The sequence below is a fragment of the Aquarana catesbeiana genome, linkage group LG04 (assembly GCF_042186555.1).
Source record: "Aquarana catesbeiana isolate 2022-GZ linkage group LG04, ASM4218655v1, whole genome shotgun sequence".
Lineage (NCBI taxonomy): Eukaryota > Metazoa > Chordata > Amphibia > Anura > Ranidae > Aquarana > Aquarana catesbeiana.
Genome location: NC_133327.1, coordinates 132,018,413 through 132,036,567, shown reverse-complemented (window position 1 = coordinate 132,036,567; position 18,155 = coordinate 132,018,413). Strand labels below are relative to the sequence as shown.

At 41.4% G+C, this 18,155-nt stretch overlaps 1 protein-coding gene and 1 pseudogene across 6 annotated transcripts in view; both read right to left on the bottom strand.

Annotated features, from left to right (window-relative positions):
- Window positions 1-5,333: 5,333 nt before the first annotated feature.
- The window catches only part of SLC16A14 (solute carrier family 16 member 14), a 73,678-nt gene continuing 60,856 nt past the window's right edge, over window positions 5,334-18,155 (bottom strand). For all 6 annotated transcript variants that reach the window (XM_073625656.1, XM_073625657.1, XM_073625655.1 and 3 more), the window contains 2 exons: window positions 14,405-15,355; window positions 5,334-7,363 (listed from right to left, as the gene is read on the bottom strand). In XM_073625656.1, coding sequence (XP_073481757.1) covers window positions 7,212-7,363; window positions 14,405-15,355 — 1,103 coding nt within the window. In that variant the 3' untranslated portion in view covers window positions 5,334-7,211. The remainder of the gene's footprint in view (window positions 7,364-14,404; window positions 15,356-18,155) is intronic.
- On the bottom strand, window positions 12,648-12,757 carry LOC141141944 (U2 spliceosomal RNA; annotated as a pseudogene).

The window sequence follows — 18,155 nt, the reverse complement described above, 5'->3', positions numbered from 1 at the left end:
CGGGGACTGCCTGTATGTGTATGTATACAATACTGTTCAAAAGTTTTAGGCAAGTGTGGAAAAAATGCTGTAAATTAAGAATGCTTTCAGAAATAGAAGTGATTACCAGGCGCAGATCGCCCTATAGCAGTTTTACTGCTACAGGGTGGCCGTGCAGTGCAGGATCACATATATATATATATATATATATATATATATATATATATATATATATATATATATATATATATACATGATCCTGCACTTCCGGGTAGCAAGCGTGAGTGTGCTTCTACACACCCGATGTCCGCTGGCAGCCGCTGATCGTTCAGTACACAGGCAGAATGGCAGTCTGTCTATGTAAACATGGCAGGTCGCCGTTCTTTCAGAAGGGAAGGGCCGGATCCTGTGTTCCTGCAAAGCAGGGACACGGATCCATGCCTTCCCTTAGTAAAAGCACCTCCCACACCACATTAAAACATTAGCTAGGCACACAGTTAACCCTTTAATCGCCCCTGATGTTAATCCCTTCCCAGCCAGTGTCATTAGTACAGTAACAGTGCAATGTTTTAGCACTGATCACTGTATTAGTGTCACTGGTGTCCCAAAAAATTTAAAAAGTGTCAGTTAGTGACCAATGACGCAGTCCAGTAATAAGTCGTTGATTGCTGCCATTACTAGTAAAAAAAATGAATAATAAAACATTCTAAATCTATCCCATAGTTTGTAGACGCTATAATTTTTGCACAAACCAATCAATATACGCTTATTGGGTTTTTTTTTTTACCAAAAATATGTAGCAGAATACATATTGGCCTAAATTGATGAAGAAATTCGATTTTTAATTTTCTTTTTTATTGGATGTGTTTTATAGCAGAAAGTAAAAAAAAATGTTTTATTTTTTTAAAATTGTCGATTGTTTTTTGTTTATAGCTCAAAAATAGAAGTGGTGATCAAATACCACCAAAAAAAAGCTCCATTTGTGAGAAAAAAAGAACAAAAATGTTTTTGGGTACAGCGTCACATGACCGTGCAATTGTCAGTTAAAGTAACACCGTGCCTTAGCGCAAAAAAATGGCTTGGTCAGGAAGGGGGGTAAATCATCAGGAGCTGAAGTGGTTAATGGCTTATTTTTTTATCAATTAACAAAATGCAATGTAAACGAACAGAAGAGAAATTCAAATAAAATCAATATTTGGTGTGACTACCCTTTGCCTTCAAAACAGCATAAATTCTTCACACAGTTCTTGAATGAACTCAGCAGGTAGGTTGTTCCAAACATCTTGGAGAACTAACCACAGATCTTTTGTGGATATAGGCTGCTTCAAATTCTTCTGTCTCTTCATGTAATCCCCGACAGACTCGATGATGTTGAGATCGGGGCTCTGTGGGGGTCAAACCATCACCTCCAGGACTCCTTATTCTCCTTTACATTGAAGCTAATTGTTAATGACATTGGCTGTATGTTTGGGGTCGTTGTTCTGCTGCAGAGTAAATTTGGGGCAAATCACACTCCTCCCTGATGGTGTGGCATAATGGATAAATATCTGCATGTATTTCTTGGCATTGATACACCATTGGTCCTGACCAAATCTCCAACTCCATTTGCAGAAATGCAGGCCCCAATCTGCAAGGAAACTTCACCATGCTTCACTGTTGCCTGCAGATGCTCATTATTGTACCGCTTTGCAGCCCTTTGGCAAACAAACTGCCTTCTGCTACAGCCAAATATTTCACATTTTGACTCAGTCCAGAACACCTATGAAGCTCTGGTGAACTCCATGCCCAGGAGGGGGGTTAAGGCAGTGCTGGAAAATAATGGTGGCCACACAAAATGTTGACAATTTGGGCCCAATTTGAACAATTTCACTTAGGGGTGTACTCACTTTTGTTGCCAGCAGTTTAGACATTAATGGCTGTGTGCCATTAAGGAGATACTTATATATATATATATATATATATATATATTTTTTTTTTTTAAGTGTTTCCAGCAGGTTTTCAAAACAAAAAAGCAGCTCTGGCTGCAATACTCATGCAGTAATTCCTTTCCACCAATAGATGTCCCCATGTCTTAATGAGTCATTCAACCCAGAAGGCTGAGGGCATCCTATGAGTGCAGTACATCATAGATCTAACCCATGGCATCCTACACTTACATCTCTGTGTCAACATGGCATCTTACACTTACACACACTGAAGAGACTGGCATCAACATCATTGCAATGTGCTATCACATTCAAGCTTATAAGCAGTAAATATAAAAAAATATATGTATTGAGTTTTTGAGACTTTGGAGACTAAAGTCTTAGTTGACCTTCCCTTAAAACTACCAGGTTGTTATTCAGATAATACATAATTGTTGTTTTTTTTTGTTTTTGTTTTTTTTGCATTCTGGTTAATGCACAATTATTGAAAAGATATGAGTGCCTTCTGTTTATCATTGAAGTCACAGTAAAATAATGAAAGGATTTACACAACATCTGCTCAGTCTTGTGACAAACTGTTAATACAAAGTCCAGTACATCAACCAAGAACATACCAAATGCAAGATAAAGAGTGATAGAATGACCCATAAATATTCATCCCATCCAATATGAAATACATCATTTTCTACTTTTCTACCCCTTGGCTATTTATATTGTAATAGTTTATCTTAGCAATATAGTACATGCTGTTCACACATTGATTGGAGGCTATACCTGGATGCAATATATTTGATGTAGGAATTTAACTTTTGTGAAGATCCAGTAAAGCTAGATCACCCAGACCTAGGTATGCATAAGACACAAAATACCAGAATGCTGCTATCCATACTTATTTTATAGGACACTTGGCTTAGTATACTAAAAAAAAAAAAAAACTATGGTCAGATGTGCACTTTGCACAAGAGATCGGTTTTGTATTCTTTTCTAGCTTTATTAATACAAATGTATCACATTGTCACCTGATAGTGTTTTGGAAAGGGGGGGGGGGGTCAAGGTATTCAGCATCTTAGTACACTCTTTCTGACTTTATTGGTAGGTGGTCTTATAGTCTCATGCACACAGGCATTTAAATTTATGCTCCAAATAGGCTTTTTTTTGTCAGAAATTCTCCAATAATGCGTATGCATGCACATTTATGCACGTATGGACACATGTTTATAGGCATATGGAAATGACTAGAATCAGAAAAGGGCTGGCGACTCGGATGCTCTTGAATAAAAGTCCTTTATTGGGTTACATGGATACACGGGTACAGGCTACGCTGACGCATTTCAGCTAAGAAGCTTTGATGAAGGCTTCTTAGCCGAAACGCGTCAACGTAGCCTGTACACGTGTATCCATGTAACCCAAAAAAAGGACTTTTATTCAAGAGCATCCGAGTCGCCAGCCCTTTTCTGATTCAAGTATTGCATCTTGGGGCCTGAACGTCCTGGCTAGAGTACCGGATCACAGTTCATAGAACATCATACTGGCAGTGGAGCTGGGGTATCATTTTGCTTCTCTATATGGAAATTACTAGCCAGAATATTAATTTATTGTAGCCATTGGAATACATTTACCCTCATATGTATGCATTTATGTGCGCTTACGTGTGTAAATTATGCTCATAAGCTCCTCTCTAAATGCAGCTTTGGTGCGTTTTTTTTCCTTTAAACACTGTTCCTAAAATACTGATCTAAACACCTGATGTGCATGGCCACATAGGCTATTGTATAACTGTGCTTAGAGGCATTAGAAAAAAAAATGCGGCACCCCTGTAAAAGTAGAATATTTTTATGCCTGTATGCATAAAGCCTTAAATAAAAGCTGTAATGTCACATAACCACCAGGCTATTCTTTGTGTTTTCAACTTGTACTGGATAGTTTATCTTGCATTGACTTGATGTTGTGGCGCATCAGAGACAGTTCTTTCAGCCCCCTCGATAGATCAGGCTACCGGTCATTTGAATTTAAAAGGGGCGACTGAAAGAAGGATAATGATTGGTTATGTAATGTCAGTTGAGTTCTAAAATTACTCCAGGAAATTCTGTATGATCCACATTAATCTATTCATTTATATTCTGCAGTTGCCAGCTGACCTGTACAAAATGTAGCAACAGCATCAGATTCCATTGTGCAATGTTTGAACGGTCTAAGCTGCAAGATGTTTCACAAAGGCTGGTTGCAATCTGTTAGCCTTTTATAGGAGAAAAGGACACCTCTCAATTTGTAGATACAATTCTTTTTTATTCTGTAAGAACATACTTCCTAAATAGCCCTTTTATACCAGAAGCAAGTTTTTTTTAACAACTTGCATACACATTTAGCATTCTTCTTTCTTTATACATATTGGAATTGGGAAAAGATGGATCATTCTTAAGCCTCATACACACTATCAGATTTTCTGCAGATTTTTGTCCTCGGATTTTCAAATCCATATAATATGAGGTCAAACCTTAAGAGTTTCAATTTGTATGCAATCAGGCAGGCCCTTCCACTACATGGTTTTGGTATATCTGAATACAAAAATCTGCAGAAAATCTAATAGTGTGTATGGGGTTTTAGGGTCCTTTCACACTGGGGCTGTTTGCAGGCGCTATTGCGCTAATAATAGCGCCTGCAAACCGACCTGAAAGTGCTGCTGCTTTAATTCCAGTGTGAAAGCCCCGAGGGCTTTCACACTGGAGCGGTGCGCTAGCAGGACGGGAAAAAAAGTCCTGCTAGCAGCATCTTCGGAGCGGTGAAGGAGCGGAGTATATACCGCTCCTTCACCGCTCCTGCCCATTGAAATCAATGGAACGGCGCAGCTATATCGCTGGCAAACAGTGGTTTTAACCCTTTCTTGGCCGCTAGCGGGGGGGTAAAACCCCCCCGCTAGCGGCCGCATACCGACGGTAAAGCGCCGCTTACAATATCGGCGCTTTACCGCCGCCGCCGCCCCCGCCCCAGTGTGAAAGGGCCCTTAGAGATTTGGCCACTGACCACTGCACATTTAAAAGGAACAGTAAAAATCTAATTCTGTCCTACACAAATCCTGTTAAACTAATAAATATTAATAAAGGCAGTGAGAACTTTAGAAATTGGGATATATACATAGATATATATATATATCTATATATATAGATATATATATATAGTTCTGGGCACATGATCATTTCCAGGTCATTGGTCACATAGTACTCACTGAAATGGAGGCTCACTCTTCAGTAAAGTTACTGGCACCATTTTTTAAAGTAGCACATTCTAAATAACTAAGTATTATTACTTGAGTATCTCCTTAAAAAGTCAATTTCACCCTCTGCTCAGTTGTGAGTGGTTGTTGGCAATCATGTGCTGGTTCCTCACCACCCTCAGAAATACCAGAAGCACAAAAACTCCACCAAAAATACATTTGTCTGTAGCAGCCTTTACAGCCAACTGATGTCAGTTACATTTTCTCAATGAATAGTTCATAATGTACAATACACAAATAATCTGGAAAATACATCACTACAAACTACCAACCAGCACTCTTGTCTCTAGTCCTTGGTCCTAAATTATGTTATTAAAGATGTGGCCTTTATGAACCTTTGTCTTTTCCTCAAGCATGAGCAAAAGACATACAGTAAGGAAGGTCCTGAAAGCTTGCATCTTTAATAAATTAGGTTAGCCAAAAAAAGGCATCAAATTAACTGCCAATTTCTGCATTAAATAATAGCTAACACTATCCAAAACATCACTATCTCCAGTGCTTGCAAAGAGAGCGAAGTTAAAATGTATTTCAAGTGTTGGTTCAGTTGGAATTTAAAGGGCAACTTTGAATAATAGTAGGGCTAATTATGGAAAGATTCACCTCTATATCATATGGTAATAAGCATGCACTGTTGCATATTCATTTAAATGTGCAGCCCAAGACATAGACATCTCACCAAAGAAATGCATGTAGCTTTTTTTTGTTTTTTAAATGCAGCACACCATAACGCATGGTAATAGGTTATCAAACGTCATAGTGCACTGTAAGGCGTGTGCACTACCAAGGTGCATTGGAGTGCCTTTGAGAATGAATGGCACTTGCAGTACACCTAAAAGAAAAAACATTTTCAGCCCTAATGCATGTACACCAATTCATGTACTTCAGGCCTCAAGTTAGCCCCAGTGCATGCACTTTAATATTTTGATCAGCTCCAATGCACACATTCTTGCAGTGCACAGATGTGAATGGAGCCTTATGCAAGCAGTCTATGCTTTTTGGACAGCCAGTGGTGACAATTTTCTGCAGTAACTTGTGCCTCTGCTCCAACTCCTGAAGGCAATAACAGCCATGTTACACTCTTGCAGTTTCTTCTGCGTTATGTAGAAACCATCAGAGGATTGTGGCACCAGAATCAGGCAATGAACTAAGTACTGCAGCCAACCAGGCTTGGGAATTCTAGTAGGCCTATCACTACTGAAGTCTTTAAGAGGCCAGCATTTGATTATGCTTGCCAGATATATACTTGAGAACTATCTTGTGATAGAACACACCTAAAATGCAGCTGCCTAGCAATCTTTGCTGTGCAGCCTGTCTGGCCCCATAAGGCAACTCTCCAAATCTTCTCAGTCCTGCATCCTGGAGCTTCCTCTCCCCAAACTTCATTCACTTTAATAGGATCATCCTTCATCTGCTTAAAAAGGTGTGAAAGAATTCTTTGCTGAAGTTACAGGAGTTCATGCACTGGGGTCCAGAGATGAGGTACAGGACTAAAAAGATTTTGAAGAGCATTTGGGTGTTTCCATTAAGATGACAACAAAAATGACCAGAGAGCTGAAAGCTAGGTAAATTACCAAAATGTTGGGGGGCAGAGGGGCCCTAAAGAATAAAAACTGTACTAGAAGGGCATCTGTATTTCTTATTTATGAATGTTTCTATACTTTTACATGATCCAATCTGTGATTTTCATTTACTGGCAGATTAATTTACTGGCGGACTAGTGTAAATGTCAAAGAAATGAAGACAGCTACACCAGTCGCCAGTTATATGTGGTTCTAAAGCTTTTGAACAAATCAAATTTTCTTTTTAGATTCTAAGTCATCTTTACAATTTTTAAGCAGAAAACTGCAGGAGACATAAATATAGGAAAGGCAACAAATGGCTGGGTGTGTGTAAAAATACAGATCCTGCTATGCCAAGCCAGGCAGGAAGCATCGGGAGAAGTATTTGTACAGGGCTGACTAGCCATAGGATCTTATTTTTTATAATATGGGTTTCAGGATACGTAGAAAATGTCCTCAAACATCTTTATTGCATTTTCAGGATTCAGGAATGTCTGTAGTTTTCTTAGTGTTATTCTCCTTTGGTTGCAGACAGGGCTCCATAAGCAAACAGATCATTCCCACCATGTACAGCAAGCCACACACGTAGAAGGAGTAGTCATATTTCTGGGTGACGTCATAGATCCATCCTGCAAGAGGGAAGGGAAAGGTTATGCTTAGAAGACATCTTTCACACTGCAAAATACCTGTATAGGATGTAATGCCCTAAAGCATTTCAGTTCTTTTAGGGTCCATTCACACTACTGCGTTGTGATAACGCATATTACTTGCATTGGTGCGATGGAGAGTCATTCATTCTGAATATCCCCCCCAGCACACCTTGCCAATAAACGTTCATTGTAGTGCAATAAGGGGCAATGCACTAACATGTGTTATGATACATGCATCTTTTTTGATGCATTAGGAATGGGCCGTCTTAACACAACACATGTTAGCACGTGGCATAACATGCATTAATGCACATGTGCTAAAGTACTGCAACATTGTGAATTATCACAAGACTTTTTTCCCTTAGAAAATCTCATTGTGTTAAACTTGCTGGAGTATTAGGTAGAGTTCACAAACAGGATTGCAAAAGGTTTTTACACAGTGTCTGGGGAAAGGTTATGCTTATTGTGTAGACTTTTTGCAATCCTGTTCAATAGGGGTTGTTTGCATCCCTAATAATCCTGCAATTTTAACACAATGAAAAAATGGAAAAAAATATTGTGATAATAAAGTTAACAGAATCTGAAAGCTTTTGCTGCCGCAGGGCTCATACCCTTGAGTAAAGGTTAGGCCTTGCTGTCGTTCCTCCTGTGGGTGGGGAACATGGCCACTGCCAGAAATGAGGGTTGCAGAATCAGTATGTACCGATGCTTTGAAGTGACATACCATGAACACAGCCTAACCCTTCACTGAGTGCCATTAAGCTATCGGGGCTGCTCAGCTCTCGTCAATGACATATACAGCAAACGTACTGTACTGTGCATACATGTGCGTATTCTTTACGTAGAGTCCAAAACTGTACTGAATTGTCAGTTGTGCCAGTCTATAATCATTTTTTGTATTTGTATGGTGTAACAAAGTCTGCCATCTAAATGTGGGGTAGTGTGCTTTATCACAAAGGTTTGCTTTTCTTCCCCGGTCTGGCACTCTTATATGTGCAAGAAAGGAAATAGGTTTTATATAGCAAGGTACAGAATGAACCCATGAACTGAAGTTGCAAAGCTGCCCTAAGGGTGAGGAAATGAATATAAGTATATTAGTCTAGTCTGCTAGCATAACCTGTTCTTCTCACAGGTAAACATAACAATAAATTGCATGCTGCTGTTAAAGGAATTTGAAAACCTCTTTTTTAAAGCAGAACTCCTGCCAAAAAAAAAAATCAAAAACTTAATAGCCCTTTAAATCAAAATAAATGTAGCTTTTGCTGCAATATTCTGCTTCATTCCAGAGATTTCTCCCACAATAAATTATTTCTGCCACTAAGTGTCCTCAGTCTGGCCAGTATTATTTGGCCCTCGTTCTCTGAGTCCAAGTCATCTTGGACCCACCCCAACCTGAACAGTGAAAGGAGAAGCAGTACATGATCGTCTCTCAGTCACTCTGCTTTCTCCTCCTATTAGCATGCTTCTAGTCAGCACATGTACTGATTGGCTCCTTGTTCTGCTTTTTTCTCTCACACCTCAGCCCTGCTATAGAGGGAGTGCAAGAGGCCAGGTCAAATTCAGGTAGTAACACTGCTTGCATTTAAAAAAATACAGCTATTACCTTTTGTACCACCTCCCTTTAGACCAGACATGTTCAACCTGTGGCCCTCCAGCTGTTGCAAAACTATAAGTTCCAAGAGGCATTGCAAGGCTGACAGTTATAAGCATGATTCCCAAAGGCAGAGGCATGATGGGACTTGTAGTTCTGCAACAGCTGGAGGGCCACAGGTTGAACACCCATGCTTTAGACTGTAAGCTCCATGAGCAGGGCCCTCCTATTCCTAATGTATTGAACTGTATTGTAATTATACTGCCCCCCTACGTTGTAAAGCGCTGCGCAAACTGTGTATTAAAAGAGAAGTATGGCCAAAGCTTTTTTGGCCATACTTCTCTTTTGGGTCATAGGAGTGCATTTAATTTGTTCTCCTGTGACCCAAAGTCAGATGATAGCAGACTGTTGCCCTTTATCAGCTGACAGAGCAGAACCAGGGCACACTCTTGAAGGGTCCAGACAATTTTGTCGGGATCCAACTGAATGCCTGACAGCTAGCCCCGCCTTTCAGCAGGTGGCTGAGAGCTAGATGTGCCCATCCCCTCCCCAGCCTGGCGCTCCAGTGAGTGCTGGAACAGTAGAGCAGAGAGCGGTGACTGACAGTCACTGTTTTCTGCTCGGAGCAGATCAAGAACTGAGCGATTAGTGGTCATGTGATTACTCACTTCTTGCAATTAGAGCTGTCATGGGACAGCTGCACCTCGGCACTAATGCTGTAGCATAGAGGTGTGTATGAAGGTTCGTTTTGTTTTTTTTACATATCCCACACTTCTTCTTTAATAATTGCAGATCTGCGTTAATTTGCAATTTTATATCTGCCTAGTTCAGCTTCAATTCATGCATATAAAAAACAGGTATACCAAGTTCAGAGTTATCTTAGCCTTGTATCTACAGCACCCAGGTACATTCATACTTGTTTAGACCTGTATCATTTCAAGCCAGGCTGCAGAACAGGCTGCAGAAGTCAGATCAGGTGATTTTCAATAGAGAAACTCTTGCACACTGCTTCACACGTATTGATATTTGGTCATGGTAAATCTTTCATCATGTCGTTGAACTTTTCTCACTATCCCGTACAACTGTGTGTACCATAAAACCTTTCCCTATTCTGATACCACCCCACGTGTTTCTCTTGTCATTTTAACAAACTTCTTTCTAATCAAAGTGAGAAAATAACAAAATGTGTTTAGTAGGGATGAGCTGAATACCCCCCGGTTCAGTTCACACCAGAACATACGGAACAGGCAAAAAATTTGGCAGAACAAGCGAACACCGTTTAAGTCTATGGGACACTAACATGAATAATCAAAAGTGCTCATTTTAAAGGCTTATATGCAAGTTATTGTCATAAAAAGTGTTTGGGGACCCGGGTCCTACCCCAGGGGAGATGTATCAATGGTTCAGGAGGAGGGGGGCGCTTTCTCATCCCCCCCTCTTTTCCTGCGGCCTGCCAGGTTGCGTGCTCGGATAAGGGTCTGGTATGGATTTTGGGGGGGCCCCTATGCCATTTTAAAAAAAATTTTGGCGCAGGGTTCCCCTTAATTTCCATACCGATTTTGGGGGTGACCCCTACGCCATTTTTTAAAAAATTTGGCGCAGTATTCCCCTTAATTTCCATTCCAGACCTGAAGGGCCTGGTATGGATTTTGGGGGGCCCCAACACAATTTTTTTTTTAATTTTTGGTTCAGGGGGTTCCCCTTAATATTCATCCCAGACCCAAAGGGCCTGGTAATGGACTGGGGGGGGAACCCATGTCCTTTTTTTCAACGAGTTTTATCTATATTGCCAAGACCCGACAATTCGTTACAGCCGCGATCAGTTTTAAATGCCCTTTTTTCTTTAGAAATGTCATTTTGCTGTGGTACTGTTCTTTACAGGCATACTATAGACACCCCCCAGGCACGATATTTAAAGGAATATTTCATTCTTATTGTTTCACTTTAAGCATTAAAAAAAACACTGCTCCCGAAAAAATAGCTGTTTTTAAAAAAAATGTTTGCATTGATACATGTCCCCTGGGGCAGGACCCGGGTCCCCAAACACTTTTTATGACAATAACTTGCATATAAGCCTTTAAAATGAGCACTTTTGATTTTTCATGTTAGTGTCCCATAGACTTTAACGGTGTTCCGGCGGCTTTCGAATTTGCAAACACTGCATAATGTTCGCTGTTTGGCGAACAGGCAAACACCCGATGTTCGAGTTGAACTTACGTTTGACTCGAACATCAGGCTCATCCCTAGTGTCTAGGTGCTGTAATAAGAAACAAGCAAAAACTGGTTCGAGTTGGCTGCACTCCATTTTTTACTCAGCCTGATTAATGTCATCGGTACTTGACTCTGCAGCGTTATTAATTTAGAGTTTAAACAGCAGGACAAATGTTTTCTGACTACCTGACAGCCTCGCTTTTAATCATTAAATACAAACGTAAAGTCTGTATAAATCGGCACCACTTACATAGATATAAATGCACCCAAAATGTATTAAAGCTGAAGTTTAATCTACCTATATATTGCCTTCCCTGGTTCCTCCTCTGCCCCCTCACCCACATGCTATTTTCGATACATACCTGATTTTATACCTAGTTTTTTTTTTTGAAAAGCCCGTGGCGTGTGAAACACACCCAAAAACTCCAGCCAATGCCAAAAAAGGTGCACACACATAAAGAGTGAAAAACAAAACGTGCAACGGGTGTTACACTAGTCCTCCCTAGGAAGGACCTTACCCTGATCTCCCGGGGCATTAGGCTCCAGACAGGGACTGAGGTACTTCACTTGGGTCTGTCTGGCCGAGACCAGACAGATCCCCTTTCTCTGGAGGGTCTGCCGAAACAGACCCACTCAAGTACTCGGTGGGACTCCCCCGAAGGGAGACCCCATGAGTGAGGGTGTACCAAGCCAAAAGGCTTATGTCCACCCCATCCCAAGACATTCAGGGTAGGCCCGAGGACCCACACCCTACTAATCACACAGTAACAAAGGTGAACACCAAACAAAAATATACAAAAAAGTGACAAACGTGCGGTTCAAAAAAAATAGGAAAGTGGGGAGAAGGAAGTAGGAGAAGTGAAAGAGTGACCATCGTGCAATACAATGGCCAGACCCTTCGGGCAGGAATAAAAATTCCCCCTGGTCCTAGCCAAAAGGCTCGGCCCTAGAGGCAGGTGTAAAAAAAAGTGTGTGTGGTGAAGTGACCATGGTGCCATAAATCAGAGTGACCCTCACTCACAGTGATTGTACGGCACCCCTGAACTGCCACTTCATGGTCACATTCACCACAGGCTTTTCATCCCAACCCTGACCAACAACCCAGACCAGTGCAGCCCCCACCCCAGGCAAGAAGGCATGAAGTTCTGAAAGCTTAGGGAGAGCCCTTGCCATCAGGCTCAACCGTCGCTCCCATCACTCCTAATTACATTCAGGAAATACTAACCGCTCCCCTGGTGGGAAAGGAGAGCCAGTGTTCTCTCCTGAAGAACTGACCGGAGCTAGAACTACCCCAATCTAGGCCAGAATGCCAGGGACCCGACCCTCTGACCAGACCCAATGCAGCACCCATCCTCACCAGGAGCACCCTTCCGGACGGCTCAGACTCGACCCTGCTGACATCTCTAAGGGCGACCAGACACCTGTCACTACCGAAACCGCCCTTCCAAGTGCAATGACACCATTGGATTTGCATCTGCCCTCCCCACACTTAGGAGTAGCATAGAGCCTCCTCTGGCAACTGATAAGAACAGATACTATACTTGATCTTAGCCAAAAGGCCGAGATGCGATAGTAATGTCATCACTGGGTCCCTGAGCTTTTCTATGCTATGGAGGAAGATCATGACTAGTGGGAGGGGTGAGCAGGGTGCTGTACATAACTTACTGAAAACATCACAGCATCCTGCCTCAGTACTTCTCACATAGTTCTCATCCCTGATGCAAGCAGTGGGCTTGGGAGGAATTATGCAAATATCAGTTCATGCCAGTCTCAAGGAGTGGGTGTTCCTAAGCAGAGTGTATTTGCTTACAGACTGACCTAGGTAGTGCCCACATGTGTAAAAAAGTGAAGGTGGCGGCACTCCAGGGATAAAAACAGCTTCCACATTCTTGCTCTGTTACGAGCGATCGCGGGTACCCGGCAGATGCTCGCTCCCGCCAGACACGCGCATCGGCCCAAGGGACACACGGCGCGCATGCGCCTGCTGTATCGTCTTAAAAGACCGACATATACCTACGCCTATTTACACGGCTGTGCCAACCTGCCGCAGTATAACTGGGGCAGCTGGTCGACTAGCGGTTAATAAAGAAGCTGTTTTCATTCTTGGAGTGCCATCACCTTTACTTTTTTACTTTGATTGCTTGCGGTTGCAGACCGGGCACCCGAGCATTCCTATCAGCTGTGGATCTCCCTGCGGGTTGCTTTGGAGCAGTGTGTACCCTACACACCCAAGACAGCTATGAATGTGGCCCAACACAAAATCGTAAATTTACTTAAAAATGTAAATTTTTAGGGAATTTTTTGTAAAAATGCATTTACACTTAGCCAACACATGAGGCCAAAGAAAAATTTTACAGTGTCACTTTACTGGAGTTTTGTCTTCCCAAAGAAAAATATTGCACTCCTCACCAACACACCTTATTCATGTCATCAGTTTTCGGCAGCATCTATTTGTGAGCAACTATTTTCAAGGATGAAGCACACGAAGGTCAAATTAGAACTAAAATGTCTAAAGAGCACCTCGAGGCTGGGTTCACATACGCTGCGGACGCAGTTCATAGCATGCATCCCTGTTCACCCATTCAGGTGCGAATCAGGTCCAAAATTTTGCCTGAATCGGAACCAAAGACGAACAGTTCCTTTTTAAAATGCAGACCGTGGCTGCCCCGGAGCTGTGTGAACTGGCTCCATTGAGAGCCGGTCACACTCACCTGTCATGCGAATTGGATGTGGGGAAACCGCATCCAATTTGCATATGTGTGAACCTAGCCTGAGAATTCATTGATTATTGCCACTACATCCATCGAACCAGATATTGCTGCGTTAGCTTATCACAGTGTCAAATATCACACTAGTTTTATGTTAGCCTCTTTTACTTTTATATTTTAAAAAAATTACAAAAAAAAGGTACATTATCTATATGAGTGACCATTAAGGTTAGGATGTCAATCACAAGCTTGGGGGGAGCGCGTCCCCCAGAATTCTCTGGTGTCAACATTATGGATCCGAAGTGACTTATGTAGATAGCAAAGGGAAGAGAAAGCAGACAGATATCACACTTGGTGCTTTGGATTGAGGCAAGTATACACTATAGAAGGATATTCCTTGCTCATGTTTAGTTTCATAAGTTTACAATTACTTTCATTTTGGTCAAGTTTTCTTTTGTAAATCAGCCCCATGGTATAAGGTAACCTAGCTTTTGTGTCATGTTACTGTACCTGCAAATGGAGGTCCCAGAAGCGCTGATATCCCATTGGCACATATGATGATCCCATAGGCATTTGCCAGCTGCTTGATGCCCACTAAATCTTCTGTAACAACAGGCATGAGGGAGAAGTAGCCACTGGAGAACCCTATAAGAGCACAGACCACAGCCAGGGCGGCATATACTTGCATAAGTGGGAGGATCAGGATGCAGATACCCATGGTAAAGTTGGAAGCAAGGAAGATATTCCAGGCACTGACACATGACAAGTCACCAATATAACCCAGGAAAATCTTCCCAAATATGTGCACAATGGCAATAATTGAGGTGAGTGGAAAGATGTTGTTTTGCTCTGCCATGCCGTAAAGCTCCACAATCTCTGGGAGGTGAATAAAGGGAATTACAAAGCTGCAGTAGGCCAGAAGTGCCCAAAACACAAATGCTACAAAGACCTTGTTGGTGAAGAGGGAGGCTGCCCCAAAGTAGCTAGAGTACCAGGCCCAAAATCCACATCTCACAGTCACAGTCAGTGACTTCAGGATTCCCACTTTGCTTAAATCTTTCTTAACAATGCCATTGCTGGAGTCTTCCTTACACCATGGTGCTGCAGTGTCTTCTCCCTCTTCAGGTAGGTTGCTGTTTGCTTTCCCACCATCAGCGTCAAGCAGGGAAATTTCTCTAGTTGTTTTGTGAGCACCAATCTTCTCCACGCTGCATTCTTCTATATGGTCCAAGGGTCTCATGAGGGCTCCACACACACACAGGTTTAGCGTGATGGCTCCCTGGATTATCATGGCATTCCTCCAGCCAAATTCTGCACACAAGTACTTCAACAGCACCGTAATCAGGAATGTCCCAAACCCTGTCCCAGTGGTGCTCAGTCCCTGTGCCAGTGCACGACGCTTCTGAAAATACTGACCCACCATTACCACTGCAGGCAGGTACACCATCCCACTCCCGATACCTGAAAAAAGAAAAGCATGCACAGTAACTTTTTTGTTCATGTTAAAACAAACATCTCCATGTGTGTGCAGGAGTGAAATCTATTCTGAGACTGGGCAAAAATTGGTCATAATCCACTGATCAGCAATGCAGCCATTTGGCTGCATCCGCTGATTCAACGAAAATTTCCCAACAGTCCTGTTCGTCAGAAGTTGATTGTTAGATTGGGTTCTGTTGAGTGGAAACGGCCATAAATGGATCATAATTTGGGAGGTCCCTGCTGAACCGGCTGAATTTCGATCCATCTATGACCAGCTTAAAGTCAACAATATGCTTTCTGGAGAGAGGAAAAGGCAGACACTGCCCCTGTTTTTTCCAATTATTCAGGTAGTTTGTAAGCTCCACTTCCAATTCCCAGTAATGGGTTAATAATCGCACAAAACTCACATCCCAAATCTATGCTGCCTCTTCGTTCTTTGCCTGGGCTGCTTTAATTAATAAGGTTTAGCCACTGTTCAGTGAATGCAGTTTGCTGGACACCATTTAATTATACTACACAATTAGTTTACAAATAATGATTAGATAATTGTTGTTTAATACCCACAATGGTGAGAAATGTAAATTGTGAGTAAAGGAATTTTTAGCTGTTTCACTGTTGTTCTCTACTAAGTGTAAGTATAAGATGAGGTTGACGTATTTGTATTCACTTTAGTCACTCTCATATGACACGCACTGAATAGATGTCAGGAGACCTAAAACTGTAAATGTCCTGTTCAGCTAATTGTTCCTTTCTCCCCTCTCTGCTTCTGCACATTGGGCATCAGTGAATATATCATCTCTCTAAAACATCTCTCTAAAACAACAGAGCATTATATTAACACAAGGTCAAAACTTGGGTAAGGTTAGTTTGTGTGAATTTTCCTATTCATATTGAAGGAATAGTCTCTAAAACCACCTTTCACAACCAGGGTTCTGTGAAACCCCAGGGCTCCTCCAGAGGATGTTAGGCGTTCCTTCAGAAGAGAGCAGTGATTGCTCTCCTGCTTACACTGACCAGCAATGTGAGGGGTTATATCAACACTGACCAGCAATGTAAAGGGTCAATTTTACACAGATCACAGACCACAATGCAGAATGTCACTTTTACACTGATGTATATTATATATGATGTAAAGCGCTTCATCAGAAAAAAATGTACACTGACCAATCAACAAAAAAATACACAATAATAACCACACAATAATAAGCTCTAAATATATAACTGTGTCAACATTGATCAAATGAATAGTTCATAAAGTGTCCATAATCCTATTAATTTTCTCCCAACACCATACCAGAGAGCAATGGGCAAGAATGACTTGGTAAATATGTAACAAGTTAAACCTCCAGGTTCATGAGGATGCTAGAGTGTGAAACGCGTTGAGTCGTGGCCGCTGTGATCAGTTCCAGGATCCTCTATGATGTCACTTCCGGCTGGCGGACAGTCCAGTCTGTGGAACGCACGCCAGCTAAATACCACAGGCTGTTTGCATTGGTGCTGTTCTGGCAACTATACAGGTGTATTGGCATTTTGTTTATTTTCTGGGCAGTGGTAATTTCGTCGACTAAAACCGACTAAAACATTTTAGTCGACTAACTTAATACCATTTTAGTCGACTAAAATACGACTAAAACTAAAACAATTGAGATGACTAAAAATATGACTAAAACTAAAATGGCATTTTAGTCAAAAGACTAAAATGGGACTAAAATGCCATTTTAGTCAAAAGACTAAGACTAAAACTAAATTGAAATTTGGCGTCAAAATTAACACTGGTCTGTAGTGCATGTTCATACTTCAATACTATAAATAACATATTTGATTTTTCATTCCAGCAGTATATAATGAGTTTTGGAAATTGTAGAGAAATACTTAAATAATGCATTACAATTTAACTACACCCATTAGATTTTAAATAACTAAAATTAGTTTTATTCTACTAAAATGATTTTAGTTGACTAAAATGTCTTGGAGATTTTAGTCGACCAAAATGTAGGACATTTTAGTTGACTAAAATGTCCTGGAGATTTAGCTGACTAAATACGACTAAAACTAAAACAATTGCAGAAGACTAAAATTGGACTAAAACTAAAATGCCATTTTAGTCCTAAGACTAAAACTAAATTGAAATTTGCTGCCAAAATTAACACTGTTTCTGGGTTCATTTAATAAAACTACTACACAATAATGCCCTGTACACATGGTCGGATTTTCCGACGGAAAGTGTGCGATCGGAGCTTGTTGTCGGAAATTCCGACCGTGTGTGGGCTCCATCGGATTTTCCGACACACAAAGTTTGAGAGCAGGCTATAAAATTTTCCGACAACAAAATCCGATCGTGTCAATTCCGACCGTGTGTGGACAATTCCGACGCACAAAGTGCCACGCATGCTCAGAATAAATTAAGAGACTAAAGCTGTTGGCTACTGCCCCGTTTATAGACCCGGCGTACGTGTTTTACGTCACCGCATTCAGAACGATCGGATTTTCCAACAACTTTGTGCGACCGTGTGTATGCAAGACAAGTTTGAGCCAACATCCGTCAGAAAAAATCCATGGATTTTGTTGTCAGAATGTCCGTTCAATGTCCAATCGTGTGTACAGGGCATAAGAATTTCTTTGTATGGCATTTCTTATGACCACCTATAATGGAGAGAGGCTTCTGTTGCACAGGGTATTATTGGAGTGCTGATGTCCCTCATCATTATATCGCTAGAGTTTTACTTTGCTACATGCTGACTTGGTCATTCTTGGCCATTGCTGTCTGGTAAGCGCGCATTGC